A 16711-nucleotide genomic window follows, 5' to 3' on the forward strand; every position below is an offset into this window, starting at 1 on the left:
TAAATGAAAACTTTCAGAATTCTTAATGGAATTTTATTGTAGGTACTTTGTGAATTTCACCACATACCTGCAGGGCTGTAAAGGGTTACACCATAAAGAGTATGGTAGCACGCACAAATACGCAACAAGCAGTTAGACTTCAACTTGGTTGGTAGCGACCGACCGACCAACGACAGTTTGGGATTTCCCCCAACCCCACCCACCCCTTCCCAATGCTACCTAAAAGTGGTGCTCTGCCATTCGACGGGGGGGTGGACGCAAATTACTTATTCATCTGAACAGCAATTTGGATGACTATGGATAGGACAGGAAGCTGCTAAGTTGACAGTGACTCCCCAAAGAAGTAAATTCACTATGTTCACTAGAAGAGTTAGCCACTTAAAACATGCCATTACTGGTACTTTGGAAGCATCCTCTCTCTCTCTCTCTCTCTCTCTCTCTCTCTCTCTCTCTCTCTCTCACAGAGGTCTTCTCCCCCACGTAATGAGGAACCAGAAAAGGAGAAGGAAGGAAGAAAAACAAAATTCACAGGCAACAGGCAATGATTGCCCAGTGTGCATTTTCAACTCTCTGAGCTTTGCAGTCCAATAGAAAGTCCTGTCCCATATGCTACCCCCCCCTGACCATTATTCGTGAATTTGTGATGGGCAACGCATCTCTGGGAAGATGCAAGTTAGACTTGAGGGAATGCTTGGAAATAAACACCTAGCTAGAGGAGATGAAACAATCAGTTCATGGCGTCAGGGTCCTCAATTTTCGCTCCAGTCAATTGAGTGCAGTATGTATAATTAGCTTGAAGCCAGCATCCGACACTGCAGATCAAGACGAGGAGTGTGTCAACTTTTCTTCGGGGGCTTTATGGGTTGAGAGTATGACCAGGTGGGCTCAGGCAGCATTCAGTAAATCTTGTATTGCTTTCTGTTGCGTCTCACTGAGCGCCGCTATACACTGGGACCACAATCCTCCCGACATCTGGGAAAAACACAAAAACAATTAGCGGTCGTCATGCAGCCGGCCGGCAATAGCTTGAGGAGGAGCTCACCTGTACTTGACGGACCACATTAGCCAGACGTTTACTGCAAGCGTCTTCGCTCTTCACGGACTCATTTGCTACTCCGTCAGCAATGATGGCAAAGAGTTTAGGTAGGTTGGAGTTGTCTGGTCCAAGGACAATAGGGTTGTTACTGGGTAAAGCAGAAATGAGAAAAGCGTCACTTGATGCCTGTTGTTCCAGTTGTCACGCCACTCAGTGCAGATTGAATGCCATCATACCTTTCAATGAGATCACACAGGAAGTCAAAGGTGTGGACAGCCTCCTCTTTATCTTCATTGAGAGGTAACCATCTGATCCAGTGGGGGAGAATTTCATTGACATTTGCGCACTCGGGCCGGAACCTCATTACTTTGCCGACAGCCGAGATGCAATTTTCTGTTGCGTTGACGTTCTCCTTTGAGCGAGAATCGGCTGCCTGGATGACATTGAAGAGCAGGGGGATGGCCTCTGGAACGGGAATACATGGGACATGATGGAATCATTATGCAATGTTGTGACAGACTTTTTGCAGCAGAAACAAACAGTACCACTTTGGGTCCATTTGGAGGAAAATGGGGGGGGGGGGGGGGTTAGGGTTAGGGGCTATGTCATCGCTATAAAATAAATGTCAAATACCCACAAAACCGAAGCAGCACAAACGAAACTTTTTGCAGCACAAACGAACGGTACCATTTTGGGTTCATTTTGAGCAGATGGGGGGACTGGGTGAACTCTAGATGACCTACAAAATAATCTTTTATAACTCGAAAATCGTTGCTGCACAAACGAACATTTTTACGGCACAAACGAAGCACAAACGAAACTGACTATTCTCCTTAAATTTTGCGTGGGGTGAGGGGCATAGCAACACACTGACAGTCATTCAAGAGCACAGTGAAATTATGAGCCACACCAGCTTTTTTTTTTTTTTTTGCCTAGATCTGCAGGACAAAAACTGTACCCCATAAAAAAATGCATACCACCTACACAAAAGGAATACAGGTTAACAGTAGTACCTGTACAGAACGTCCGGTAGTTCTCTCCTCCGTATTGTGCCATGACACCAACGCCGTAGGCGGCTGCCTGGCGAACTTCGGGGCTAGAGTCGCACAGAGACTGCAACATTGGTCGCAGAAAGTACTCGGCATATTTGAAGGATGAAGGGCTGCAGTGCTCCACCACGTCATCAAAAATGCACAGCCCCCACTGTCTGTCAGCCCATGGCCTATTTGGACACTGGAGCACAAAAGAAAGTCAGGAATAACACTGTGCAATAAATTCCTTCATTGGTTAGCCAAATAAATGAACACATACTATGAGCTGGACAATGAGCTGGAGCAGCTGTTCAAACCAAGGGAGCACCTTCTCCTTGTAACTGCTGAAAACAGAGTGCAGTACGTCCGACACCTTGGTCAGGATGTACACGTCGTTCTCATCCTGAGACACGAGCGAGGGATTGTTAAGAGAGCATAGTGTTTCATGCAACATATGATTAACATTTACCTCATCTTGCAAGGTTTCCTCCACCTGCTCGTCATAGTCTTCATCCTGTCTCTTAGCTGTAAGGACACACGTGGTGTATCAAAATGAGAAATCCATCCAAGTAGGCGACATGGAGTTTTTGCTTGTCAAGCCTCACCCTGCCTCAGCTCCTGGTTCTTAAAATGCTCCTCCAATTTGCCTTTCAAAATGCCACCCAGCTCCTCAAAATGTTCATTGTTCAGACAGCCGTCTCCCATCAGCTCGATACACTAGGTGAGAAGAGACAGAAAACGGAGTCCATCGCTATTCCTTTAGCGGGGGGGGGGGGGGGGGGGGGGGGAGTACGACAAAGGGCTAAACTGAACACTTTGGGGGAGGGGGAGGGGGGGGGGGGGGGCAAAAAAACAGCGCAGCACAACAGCAAGCATCTCTTGCAGTGAAATGACACGTTACCTTGGCAAAAGAGTGCATGATTTCTGACAGGACGTCCGAGTCCGGCTCCGTCCCGATGGCCTTGATTAGGGCGTCGCACATAAAGAGCCACATCTGAGTGAGGTACTCCGGTCCCCGAACCCGTGCGCATTCTAACAGCAGGGGCATGGACTCCGCTGCCGCCACTCGCACACGTGATAGAGTTCAGGAAATAACTCTTTAGTAAGCATTCCTCTTCCTGGCTGGTAGAATTATTTGGTTACATTTTACTTTTGAGAGAAGTTCATTCATCCTTGCTAAATATCCAATGAGTCAAAAACAAGGATATCATCGTGGAAGTAGAACTTGAGTAAAGGAACCATCAGTTTCACCACTTGTTCAGTGTACTCTACAAAGCCTTCCTTCAACTCTTTGGCATAACATACCTGAAACACAAATATTATCTGATAAATGGCAACATTTTTGATGTCTCGTAGTACTTAAACAAAAGTTAACACTGTCACTTTACAAAAACCCAACAATTACTGTATTTTTCGGACTACAAGTCGCACCAGCCATAAAATGCACAACAAAGTTAAAAAAAACAAAAAACATATATAAGTCGCACCAGAGTATAAGTCGCACTTTTGGGGCAAATGTATTTGTCAAAATCCAACATCAAAAACAGACATGAGAAGGAAGACTACACGACTTAAAACCATAAAAATCTGAAAAGATATCAGTCATACATTTTTTTTTATCTTGTAATATATGATGATAATATGACAAAATGTTCAACAGGAAGAAATATTTTTGCAAGTCGCAGATGCTTACCAGCATCTGGCAAGCGGTGGACTTCTCCTCCAGGCCTGCGGTCTTGATGCCAAAACTCTGCTGGTCTCCCAGGTTGACAAACTCCCAGCCGTCATCCTCTGATATATTCTCCATATCCTGGGCTAGAAGAAACATTGCTTGCTGAAACATTATCAAAATAAAAGCCAACGTTGAGAGCACAAAACTAACTTACTGTCAAGCAAAGCCACCTCAGGTTTGATGGAGGCGGTCTTCAATAGGGGGCCCATCACCACTGGAAGGTACTGCTGAAAATCCTTCCCCAGGATCTTGCACATCCTGGCCCAGGCTGAGATCATGTACGAGATCTTTATTTGAAAAATAAAAAATAATAAAAAAAGTTGCCAACCCACAAGCGCTTTGAAATGGTTTCAAGTACTACCAAGCTTTCTCACTTGTGGATCGTCATCATCCAGGTCTTTAAAGTCAGTCTGGGTTTTGAGAAGAAGCTGCATGACAGCATAGGCATCTGGCATGAACTAACAAAAACAAAAAAATTGGTGAGGACAACCAGAATGAGGGAGCATGAGTCAGCAACTGCACTTGACGTACCTTCTCCTTGCCAACCGCGAGACCAATGAGGCTGATGCATTCGATGGTTTTGCCTCGAAGTAGCCGCAGCTCCTTCTGCACGGCAATTTCCACAATATGTTTGAGCGAGGGCATGAATGAGTTGTAGTATGGCACAAACTTCTCTTCTGCAGTGTCCGCCACAGACGCAATGGAGGTCACCACTTGCTCAAGAACTAGTTTGGTTCCCTTTTGGAATAACTAGGGTGAAGAAGGGAAGAAAAAAACCTCTGAAGAACCTGAAGCTGCGCAGTGACTAAAATGGAAGATTTTAGTTTCGATGTCTGTCTACCTCTTGCAACTTGGCTACCATGATGAAATGGAGGTGCTTCACCAAGTTGTCAAGGTAAGGGATGAGCAGAGATTTGGGGCAGTCTTCTGTGAAATTAATGAGAGCCGCAGCAGCGTGCGCCTGCACTCGGGGGTTACTCTGGTCTTCCATGGTCTGAAGCAGTTTGGGGATCACCTGGACGGTAGTAGGTCGTAGTCCACAAACAGAACTTTCAACTGGACCGGCTTACTTTAATTGGACTTTACCTTATCGTGAAACTTCTTTTGGAAAGTCGGTGCAAAATCTGTAGCCATTTGTCCAATAGCGTTGCAGGCAGCATAGCGCACTCTCGGATGCTGAGGAGAATTGACTTTTGGTTGGTTTACCCCCGTTAATGAGCAGCATCGTTCAAAAAGAAAGGTTCTTACTGGGTCAGCGCAATAGTGCAGGACAGAGATGACCGTCTCATGAAGGATGGCCTCCATCTGCTGGTGGCAGCCTTCGCCAATGGCCGACAACGCCATCAGCCCAGCATGGCGATACTTCCAGTCGGCTGGAAACCAACACTAGGTTTATTTGACCTTCACCGCACTCCAGGAGAATGCATCCAACTACAAGTGCTATAATTGCTGCTTGTCAATGTACATTTACTCACTGCTCTGCAGCATCTGCCTGATGTGTTGCTTGATCAGAGGCAAAATGATCTTTCCTCCCAGGCCACAAGCAATTCTGTCCAGAGCACTTTCTCCTGCTACTGCGTTACTGTTTGGTGACAGAGAAAGCACCTCAGGTGACAGTGTTGCTTCAAGGTTTTCATTTGGGCAGCAGCATATAAGTTACCTGTCAAAATCATCATCCTCCAGCTCATCAGCCATGGCCCAGTCCTCATCCTCCTCAAGGTCCACCATCATAGCCAGCATCTGGGGCACTAGACACACAGATCCATTTTGAATAACCAAGGAGTTCTCGAGAGAGTCTTCTGGTAACAAAGCATCAGTAGCAATCTGAGATAGCAGCAAATAATGACGGATGACGCACCACTCTGAGCCACAATGGCAGTGTGTTTTCTCAACATGGCCGCTGCAGTCTCTGACAAGGTGACAATGACTTCCAATGCCAACTGTCTCTGCATGTTGGGTAAGTTGCCATCGCCGCAGAGCTGAAGAAACATGGCGAGAAAACGTTTGGAATACGGACTCAACAACAGGTAAGGCTTACAAACTTTGCAGCACTACTGGTCTTTAATATGTACAAGTTGGATTTTTTTTTCAGATTTATTTTGATAGTTTAATATTTATTCATAACACATTTCTTTTATTTACATGTATAGGTTACGCTTAGGTCCCAACAAACTTGAAAAAAAATATACATTTTATGTTAACGATTGACTTTTTATATTACACGTTTTATATATTTCATACTTAATACTCAATTTATTCATGCGTGTTCAATATATGATAAGTTGTGCACCTACTTATAATTAGAGTCACATTTGAGCATGTAAATAAAGCACAAAACTTCGAGATATCGGCAGCTCACATCGGTCATCGGTTGACCCTGACCTCTAAATATCGCCATCGGTTATAGAAAACCCCATATCAGTCGACCCCTAATCCAGCGCAGTGCAAAATTAAGGCTGCGTGGTCTCCCTACTCACCTTGAGGCAGAGTTGCAGAGTGGCCTCCAAGTTTGGTCTCAGATATTTAGGTGCCGTGTCGGCAATTTCCACCAAAGACTTGAGGACCGAGTCGTCTCCCTGGTAGCAGGACTCGTTGACTGCCTGATCGGAACCAACAATGGAAGGCATTAACCAAGCAAATTCATTGTTTCCAAAATGCACCGTTCCAGTTTATTATAGGCGTCAGTGTTTTGATACATTTTATAGGTTGCAAAGAACTGAAAATAATCCACTTATTGAATTTGCAGCATTAGGTGGTAGGTTGTTGGGTCACTGAAATCAAAAGCAATTTCAATACAGACTTTGAATGCTTCAAATAATGTTTTAATTAATTCTAACTCATTAACTTAGTCCCTTAAAGTAATTGTTTGAATTAAAAAGGTGAATTTGTTTAGCTGTGATTCATCATCCACTGCTTCTAACTGATGTTTTTCACCATGGTATAGTTTAAGGAAAATGATGCGATGGTGACAACAATCCTTGCAAAATCAAAATCCAGCCTAATAGATTTGTGACGGAAGAATGGGCAAGAATCTTACATTCAGGATGCCTGGCAGTAGGTCGGAGAAATGCTTAAGCAGGGCTGAGTTGCTTTCATTGGACAGGACAAAAGAGGATGCAGCTCGGGCGGCCAACGTACGTATCTGAAGGGTGCGGAATGCATAAGAAACTAATCACAAACATTTCTAGCGTCAAGTGGTCAGACCTAAACTTTAGGGCACGTTTTACCTGAGGGTTTGCTTGATCGTGCATGCACTGAACAAGCATGCGCTTGATAACGTCCATGTAATGCTGCTGCTGGTTGCCAAAGATTCCTGGGAAGTTCCTAGAAACAAGAAAGACAAACCTTTAGCCAGCAAATGGCTGAAGGATATCCTCTAAAGAAAAGGTTTCACAATTCATAAAGATTTGGAATCCTGATCATCAACATCACACACACGACTGCAGTGAATATGACGACTAGAATGAACCTCACCAGAATATGTGTAAGGCTGCTTCCCGCAGGCCAACATTGTCTGAATTGACAGAGTCAAAAAGGAACTTGAGCACCTCTGGCCACTGGTTGTTCCCATCATCATCTAGAGTTTAAAAAAAATATATATAAACCCCGTAATGGAAAGTTAACTCCTAACATGACGTTGGAACAGATTCAAATATTACCAATGAGGTTGCGGGTGAGCTCTGCTGCAATGTCGCAGACCTTCCTGCGGATGTTTGGTGAAATCTCCTGTTGGATGCTGGTCAGAAGTTCAGTTTTGATGGCTGTCTGCATGTCAACTGTGAGGCCAGGGTAAATCTCTTCAAAGGAGGATGACAGCAACCGTCGCAGAAGCACTGCTGCCATCTGTCTGACCTGATGGGTGGAGAACAAAAATACTATTCATACTACATTCTACCCCCATATTTTGCCATAAACAACCCTTTTGCAATCGAGGCGGCATCCTCCCCAGAAGGAGCGTTTCTCAACCTTCTCCCATTTCAAAAACTAAAAATATCAGCTTGGAGGTAACGAGAAGGCGCAGGGACCAAACAGACTCAGGACAAACACACATGCCCCAATACCAAAGCTATGACTCACGGCAAGCAGTTGTCATCGCCAAAATCAGGAGACTACATTTGTCAGCGAAATATTTAACATGTGCATATTTGAAGTGTACAGATGCGCACGCACCTCCTCTGCAGCAGATAGGTCTCTGATGGCCTGAAGAAGGAACGTGATCTTTGTTTGACCGGGGATAGTGTCATAGGTCTCCTGGAAATACAGCATAGACAGCCGTTAGAGGTTGGATCTTCAGTACATGGGTCAAGTGACAATTCAGATTTTTTTATTTTGTCCTTCAGCGGCACATTTGCGATAGGCACCATGGCAGTGTAATAACAACAAATCAATTCAGATTGGAAATCTTCGCAATGAGAATAAGCATCTTGGTTTGTGACCTATAACCTGTATAACTCAATTGCGAAAAGATTTTTTTTTTTTTTTTTTTTAAATGGGATTTAAAAAAATATATATAGATCAATACAATAACCTATGGATACTCAAAGTATTACTTTGTCACTGCAACTTCACTCTACATTATAGGACTCAATCTTTCGGGTTAGGACGCTTGGAATGTTGTAAAATGGCAATACTTCAATGTATGACCCAGCCTCTGTAAATGTCCGATAAAATAAACATCAGGGAACTCTAATATGGGTAGCCCTCCCGAAATAAACTGATAGTATGGACATTGAACAGGTCAGAGACTGATGACTGATATACCGGTAGGAGACCCCGGGGACGACCCAGGACGCGCTGGAGAGACTATGTCTCTCGGGTGGCCTGGGAACACCTTGGGATCCCCCGGGATGAGCTGGATGAAGTGGTTTGGGAGAGGGAGGTCTGGGAGTCCCTCCTAAAGCTGCTGCCCCCGCGACCCGACCCCGGATAAGCGGAAGAAGATGGATGGAGACTGATGTCTGGTTGACATGATACACACAGCTAATATGTTTAACTTAGGTATAATTGAAGTCAAGTTGCAATCATTCGCACGGAGGTAGAGACTCTGCGTTTCAAATGTGTCAGATTGCGGACTACAGATGGTTAAAAGGGCCCAAATATATTTTAGAAACTGTTGGATACTGCAGAGGTCCAGGACAATCTTCGTAATAGCAAAGCTTTGGCGCGACAAGCGGGTCGTCATTGTGTACTAAGTAAAGACGACAGCTCGACTCAAACAAGTCAGTCGAGACTCGAGATAAGATCATGAAAGATGGCAGGTGGGTGATTAGAGTTTGACGAAGCTCCCAATTGTGTCTGAACAGTGTCTCTTAGTTACATTAAGCAAGAAAATTACAATGTTATTCAGCAGTTGCGCGCGCACATTTGCGCACCTTGAAATAGGGCCGTTAATTCATGTTGCTTGTGACACAGTTCGGCCCTTGCTTCCACACCAATGTTTCTACAAAACAACAAATGACTAACACTCGCTAATCGGTGCTAATTTCCAATCCCTGCTACGTTAGCCACCGGGAAGTACCTTGCGTTATGTAGCTCTATGCTACTTCCTGAACACTAGGGTTAGCCCAACGCCTAGCTATCGCACCAGCTGACGATTTGATAAGCCAATACCACTGGGACATTTTACACCCAATATACGCGACTGGCAACGACGCAAACCGCGTGTGGGTGCGTGCAACACTGCGAATGTCACGAAGATGATTCCTGTTTCCGAGTTCACTCGTGCCTACCAAAACTACGCACCACGGTCCGACAGGTTAGCATTGTAGCGTTAGCTGACCACTAGCCAATTCTGGATCACTTTGCACGTGGGCTACCGAACTTGACGCGCGGCTACACATAGCACTAGCAGGGCGGTTAGCTTCGGCTACAGAAGACGCGCCACCTTGCTTACACCCTGCTTTGACAAGCGTGAAACTAATGGAATCGTTGAATCCTTACCTCTGATTGTTTCCTGACATTGTTGTCAGGGCTCATCAGGTTACCCAGCAGGAGGTAGAATTGCTGCTGTTCCGCCATTGCAGAGATGCAGAAAGACCAGCCGGGTGGAGACGCGGCGACTTGAGGCCGGCAGTCCCAGCTTCAGTGGCACGACGGCGTTAGCCTCCTATTGGTTTATTTTAGCAAATGTTCTTAAAAGCCATTGGTCATTGGACGGCCCATAGACGCGCGCCATTGGCTCAAATGATTTCTGTTCGTCTATTGGACGGAGTCACCGTCGAAAAATGAGTGTCTCCAATAAATGTATCAAATCGCGGGAAAACGCTCGTTAGAATATGAATAAGAAAACCAAAAAAAGCGCTACTTGTGTGCGTGTAGGTTTTACAAAAACAGACAGACAGATAGACAAACAAACAAACAAATCATCAATGAACACATCAGTGTGTATATGTGACATAGTTATCAAAACTCGTTACTAAGAAATCCCCACGCAGTACCTTTGATTCAGTACGTATTTTTAAACGTTATTTTGACTAGTATTATTGGAGTATAACAGAAAATTGGGGTGAAACAAGAATTTAATAACAATGAAATGTGGGTTCCTTTCCATCTTTCAAGAGAGGAAAGCATTTAAACGCAATATGTGTTTTTCAGGCGGCTCGGTGGTGCACTGGGTAGCACGTCCGCCTCACAGTTTGAAGGGTGCGGGTTCGTTTCCACCTCCCGCCCTCCCTGTGAGGAGTTTGCATGTTCTCCCCGAGCCCGCGTGGGTTTTCTCCAGGCACTCTGGTTTCCTCCCACATCCCGAAAAACATGCTTGGTAGGCCGATTGAGCACTCCAAATTGCTCCTAGGTGTGAGAGCGAGTGCGGATGGATGTTGCATACTCTGTGCAACGTGTGACAAAGTGCATAAGATGCCCAAATTTCCTCATTATATGAAGGAGATGAGTTAAACGCGCAGAAGATGGTCAGCGTACTTGCCAACTTTGGATTGTGAAATATAGGGGGAAACAAATTTCATCAGCACATCACCCCAAAGTGTCTTTGCACATCAAGTCTGCGCCATATTGTCCTGCTACAAATGGGCTAGCAGAAAGAGTTATCCAAACCATGAAGCAGTTCTACAATGATTTAAATGGGTTGATGCATGCCCTTGCCATATTAAAGAATTAAATACCATACGATGACATCCGCCACACAGAATCCGTCAGCCTGCTCCCCGATTAAATACACCCAAAATTGCATTCTAATCCTGTGCCAATAATGAGGTGTGGTTCCAGCAGGCAATAAGTTTAGCCAACTTTCAGTCAGCATTAAATAGTCGAGTGCATCAGGCGCATGTCAAAGGAAAACAACCTCAGTATGCCAGCAACCGCAGAGCGCTTACCAAATCCCCAAAGAGGCAAAACGATGCTTGTACTGGTACAAAAACTAGGACGCGTCAGTTTGTGCGCTCAAGTGCAGCTGAGCCTAAAAAGTGTGAATCTTGAAAATATTGTTGATCTTGTTTCATTTTACTCATAAATGTCATTATGAAATCTGGGCAGGTTTATTGTACCTCTTGCCATCAAATAGAAGAGCATTTACTTGTTCTGCCTGTTACAATACCATATTAGCACAGATGACCAATGATACATTTGTAATGAATGAATATTAATATGGGCAAATAAAGCAAAACTGGATCATTTTCATTTGGCACTGAATCCTGATGAACTCTCATGACACGCGGGCTTAGTCCACTACGCGCTGTGCAATCTGTGGCTTTCCTCTCACATTTCTACTCCTACACACAGGTACATATACATGATGGCTTGTTATTGCACCCCCACAGTTGGATAGTGCTCATATCAACCTATTTCCCAGAGTTTCTCTCTGCAGTCAACCTTGATCATTTATTTGTCTAATCATCTATTTGTGTGTGTGACCTCGTCATAGGCAGGTACATTTCAGTAATTGCAGAGGCAACACCGCCAAGCTTGTGAAAGCATCTTTTTTTTACAAAGCATTTTGAGTCAATATTTCCTCGTGACACGCAGGCTTGTTTCACAGTGGAGTGCTATGTGCTGCACAAGGCTGCCATTGAAGTTTATTATGTGAGGGGTGGGGGCTATGTAGCAGGCTAGCCACTGTGGGACTCCTTTGCTGCTGCTGGTTGTGGCTTCATGAAGATAAATAAACCAAAATGATGCTTATTACTAAAAGTCACCAATGTTTCAAGGCGTCTGCTATGATGTCTGACAAATTATAGTGCTTGATTACTCTTCACATTCAGCAGTAGTCTCAACTTTGAGTTTGCATTTAAATAAAGTTAAGTCTGATCACATCTGATCAACACTCACCAGCCACAATATAAGAGACAGCAGCACAGTCGTCAACAATTGCGGATGTTTTCGAAAGCAGAAAATATTGCGTTGAGGTTTTTTCAAGGTCGCAAATGTTTGCCAGCAGTTTTTGTCATTTTTCTTGTCGCAAGGGAACCTTTGAACACTCAAAATTCCCTTGCAACAAGAAAAGTTCAGGCAAACGTCTGTGAAGCCTTTGGCTAACATTTGCCACCTTGAACGAACTCTGCAACATTCACTGCCTATGAAAACACTTGCAATTGTTTACCCGCCAGTGTGATAGGAGCTTATGGATAGATAAAGGCTGTAGATCGCTTTATTTCTTTGAAAAGATACTCTGCCTTGAATAGCAAAACAAATATTAACATGGCAATATATTTTACAAGCTCCAAATTACAAGTCATTGCTTCATTCATAACTCTGATTGTGTCAGTATAAACAGACAATTAAGAAAATATATGGCACTAGGATCATTTTTTTCCAACTAGCAATTATTGCATAATTTTAGATCGGTTAATAGTAAATATACTATAAAATAAACTAATGTACCCACTAAGGGAAACACAATAAATGCAAATACCCCACATTCTTTATTGGCATATTGCCTGTATTACGTTACTATTTTATTTTGTCCGTTTGTGTTGTCTGGATAATAATAAATAAATATTGTTACCATTATTGAATCACATGTTGCCTTTGCAGACATAGGACATTGGTGTTGCACATGGCTGCCTCGCAGCTCTGAGCTTCAGGCTTCTAATCAAGGTTTCAGCACTCCTGTGTTGAGTTTGCATGTTCTTCCTGTGCTTGTCCTCATGAGGCTGTCTGTCATGGTTGCATTTCACTCTTCACACTAGATTTGGTCACCCTATGTGGGTTTTTCCAGGTTGCTCCCGCATTCCAAAAGCATGCATGCAGGATGTGAATGCAAGTGTGAATGTTTGTTTGTCTATATGGGCTGGCAAGCATTCCAGGGTTTAACCCACCTCTTTCCAAAATTAAGTGATGATTGGCGCCAGCTCACCTGTGACTCATATAAGGGTGAGCGCTGCAGAAAAAGGATGGATGTGTTGTAAACTTTGCAGTCTCCTGTTTAGGGGAAAATGACATTCATTTTGCATACCATTTTGTTTAACAGACTGCTTTTGACAAATTTAAACAAATCTCTTGGGAATGTCTATTGAAAAAAAATAAAACGGAGAAAAAAAAGGCAATCACAAAAAATTAGGAAACATTTACTCCCCCTCCTCACAAATAAGCCCTTAGCTCACGGGTTTCAAACTCAAGGCCATTTTATGTGGCCCGCGAAGACAAATTGTGCATCAAATTTGTGTGTCATTACTAGAGTTGCAAATTGTCTTCACTTTTAATATCTTTTTTTTAAATATTTGACCAGTTTTTACTCATCTGATTTGAAAACGAGTTATTTGTCAGTTTGTTTTGTAGTTTTTACTATATATAATATGAGGTGCTCATACATTTATTTGGGTTGACAGTCATAATGGCCCTTCTAAAGAAGCTATGACTACAATGCAGCTCGTGAAAAAAATGAGTTTGACACCCCTGCCTCAGCTACACGAATACACATTTCCATAAGTGGGTCAAGAATAACATCAGAATTGATGTTTTTTTATGCTATTTCTATAATATTATGACATTTTAACTCAAAAATTGGTCATGTCATGTGAAGAAACTGGGTGTGTGAGCAGTTGTGAAAATTTGAGCATTAACATCAGCCTTACTGAACAGCGATGGAAGTACTGTATTGTAGAACGCGACTTGGACAAAACACTTAACCAATTGACTGCAGCAAAGGTCACACTGTTTCATAATTATCGCAATTCCAACCTCGCAAGAAAACTATTTAGCAAGATGTAATGTGTGTTTTGCTAAATTGTGGGTTGGTTTAGTTTTTAGCTCCTCAAGCTCCTTAACCTGGATTTTGCAGCAAAGCTGTTTGCTTAACTGGTGCCTCTGATCCTTATGTATTGGCGTAAACAACAGTGTACGTCTGGTTGAACACAATGCATATTCCCTTCAATAATTTCTATTTGGAGACATGTTCAGAGTTTGTATTATTTGGTCTCAAAATGGAATTAGTCATCAAAAAAGTTTGAACCCGTCAAGCCAATTGTAGACTAGAAAAATAACCTCAGTACTCCACCCCTTGCAGTAACAGTCTAGTGTGCTGAAACGGGACGCCTTCACCACTCGCAGCTCCACTATCACACTCCACACTACTCCTCCCTCCTCCTTGCACACAGGTCGGTCAGCGTGCCACTGCGTGACAACTTCTCTCCCTCTTGTTTCTCATCTTTGCTCAAAATGCGAAGCGGGACCTGTGCCAACCGTTTGCCTGCAGCGTTACTTGAGTGATGGTGATCAAGTAGGTGATATGAGTATATTCTTTTCTTATTTGTAATGTATTTTATAGCATGGTGTTTGCCGCTTGCACCAGTTTGTCCGCCTGCTCTGCGCAGGCTCATTTTGCACCTCACTTAGTGCATATTTGGTTTGAATGACTATACGTGTCAAAAAGGCATTTGCTGATGTCCTGATATATTATGTGTTCGCTATCAATGCCAAATTTTAGGCGACCTACAGGTATCCTTTTGAATTGATATAGCCATTAAATATAGCACTTGGAGGATGCCAGGAACCTTGACCCGACATCTGTGCCCTGTCACTAAGAAAGCGCTACAGAAGTGGGGCTGGTGTAACGAGTGAGAGATGTGAAGATGGGCAAACTGGCGTTCAGGGCAGCTGTGCCTCTTTAGGATTCTTGCTCCCAACCTCCTCTCACCATTGCCAAAGTGCTATCCTTAGGTTTGGCAATTTTCCGATTGCGCATTGTGGTGTGGCCACGGCCCGTTAGTGTTTCCTTTTAAGTGTAGCAAAACTAAGTCCATTCACTTGTAAAAGAGTACGCCCATTGGCAGATAGTTGGCCGGTTGCACAGAGAGGCCATTCACCTCCGTAGGAAGGAGCTGAGAACTGCTTCGGAAATGCTCACCCCTGCTCCAACATTTTAATGGGGGGACTTTGGATGCCTTCTGAGGTCCCTAAATGCCCCTTGTCTGCATGACTTGACTCCACTGCTCTCCAACCTATATAGATGAGACATTTATTTAAACATATGGACGCTGTCAATGTCGCAATTGGATTTTTATTTATGTTTTTTGTTCATAGAAAGAGAAGACATTTTGGAATCCCAGGAGGCAGGTGGGTGGGTGGGTGGGTGCAGAGAAAAGGATTCTCTGTGCCTCTTGATTATGTTTGGATGGAGTCCAAGTGCTCTGGTTTAGTTCGACAAGGCTCATATATATACAAAGTCAGACCCAAGGCAACTCTTTTATTTGGGATGTCATGCGGAACAAATTAAACCCCTTTTGAATGGGGACATTACGACTTGTGATCAATATCACTGTTATAAATAACGCCAGTAAAGATGCCTTGACTGGATTTTAATGAAGCTCTCTTCATGGGTGCATTCAGCGTCTCAGCATGTCCGTTTGCAAGGAGCCTCGTGCAAGTAGCCCAATCACAAATAATTCTTCCTGTTATTGTGAACTTTTACACACCCTGGTGGAAAATAAAATAAGACACGTCACAGCAAGATGGAGGCTCTGTCAGACTATTTAAGCTCAGTGACCCATAGACTTTCTCCTCGATTCTTCTTTTATCAACTCAATTCATTCAAACAAAAGGGCAAACTTGGTGAGTTCAAGACTCAATAGCTGGAGTTTGTGTGGAGACAAAACCTGAGCAACACTGCAACATCAAAATTCGCAAATGACACTATTGTTTGCGTTTAAAAGGGTTGTCATAAAACAAGAATTGGCAACTGAGGGGCCACGGTCCGCACTAAGAGTGGCCATTTGTTTACTTAAAATTACGATATCTAAATAATAATTCTATTTAAAAAAACGAAGGGCAATTGTAAACATGTTTCCTTTACTACATTGGTATATGAATATGTGAGTGAATGGGTGAATGTGACGCACCATGTGGTGTAGATAAAATGCGATATAAGTGCAGTCCATTTACCATTTGCAGTGGATGGATGGATGGATGGATGGATGGATGGATGGATGGATGGATGGATGGATGGATGGATGGATGGATGGATGGATGGATGGATGGACAGTTCAGGTTGTCTCCTGCCTACTACCCAGAGACCGCTGAGATAGGCTCCAGTGCGCCCACGAACCTTGTGAGGATAATGGATGGATGTATCCGCTATTTAAATTGCCCATCGAACATGTTTAGTGTTGGAGCCTTCTGTACAGTGTATCTCTGACAGCTCTACAAACTACAAACTCAGCCACCCCTGTGTACTCTCCAGGCACCTATGTTATTACTGAAGTGTAGCACACAGTGACAAGGTATGAGCTCACCCAGAGAGGAAAAAAAGAAACAATAAAGCTGCAAGATTTGAGTAGTCAGTTAAGGAATGAGCACATCGACTAGAATCTCTCAATGGTCTGCTTTTTAACGCCATTTCTGTACGTTTGTCTGGTAGTCAGATGTTCACTCATTTCCTCCTGTTCACTAAGAAACATGTAAATCACATGAATTGGACACACTTTGCTGCTAATCTCGTCACTCTTCAAATTGTTAAGGCTTTAA

At 43.5% G+C, this 16711-nt stretch overlaps 1 protein-coding gene across 1 annotated transcript; it reads right to left on the reverse strand.

Annotated features, from left to right (window-relative positions):
• Positions 1-19: 19 nt before the first annotated feature.
• Positions 20-9906, reverse strand: ipo5 (importin 5). The gene is made up of 26 exons (XM_085908673.1): positions 9740-9906; positions 7970-8050; positions 7459-7651; positions 7274-7376; positions 7027-7123; positions 6837-6941; positions 6277-6399; positions 5658-5778; positions 5460-5547; positions 5275-5381; positions 5048-5172; positions 4886-4975; positions 4641-4814; positions 4331-4549; positions 4174-4257; positions 3954-4086; positions 3761-3882; positions 3276-3372; positions 2969-3141; positions 2673-2784; positions 2537-2592; positions 2348-2470; positions 2050-2269; positions 1273-1501; positions 1043-1184; positions 20-972 (listed from the first exon to the last, which is right to left on the reverse strand). The coding sequence occupies exons 1-26, from the start codon at positions 9815-9817 to the stop codon at positions 886-888; spliced, it is 3282 nt and encodes a 1093-aa protein (XP_085764799.1). The 5' UTR covers positions 9818-9906; the 3' UTR covers positions 20-885.
• Positions 9907-16711: the final 6805 nt, after the last annotated feature.

This window comes from Syngnathus leptorhynchus, chromosome 1, assembly GCF_054491065.1.
Source record: "Syngnathus leptorhynchus isolate UIUO chromosome 1, UIUO_Slep, whole genome shotgun sequence".
Lineage (NCBI taxonomy): Eukaryota > Metazoa > Chordata > Actinopteri > Syngnathiformes > Syngnathidae > Syngnathus > Syngnathus leptorhynchus.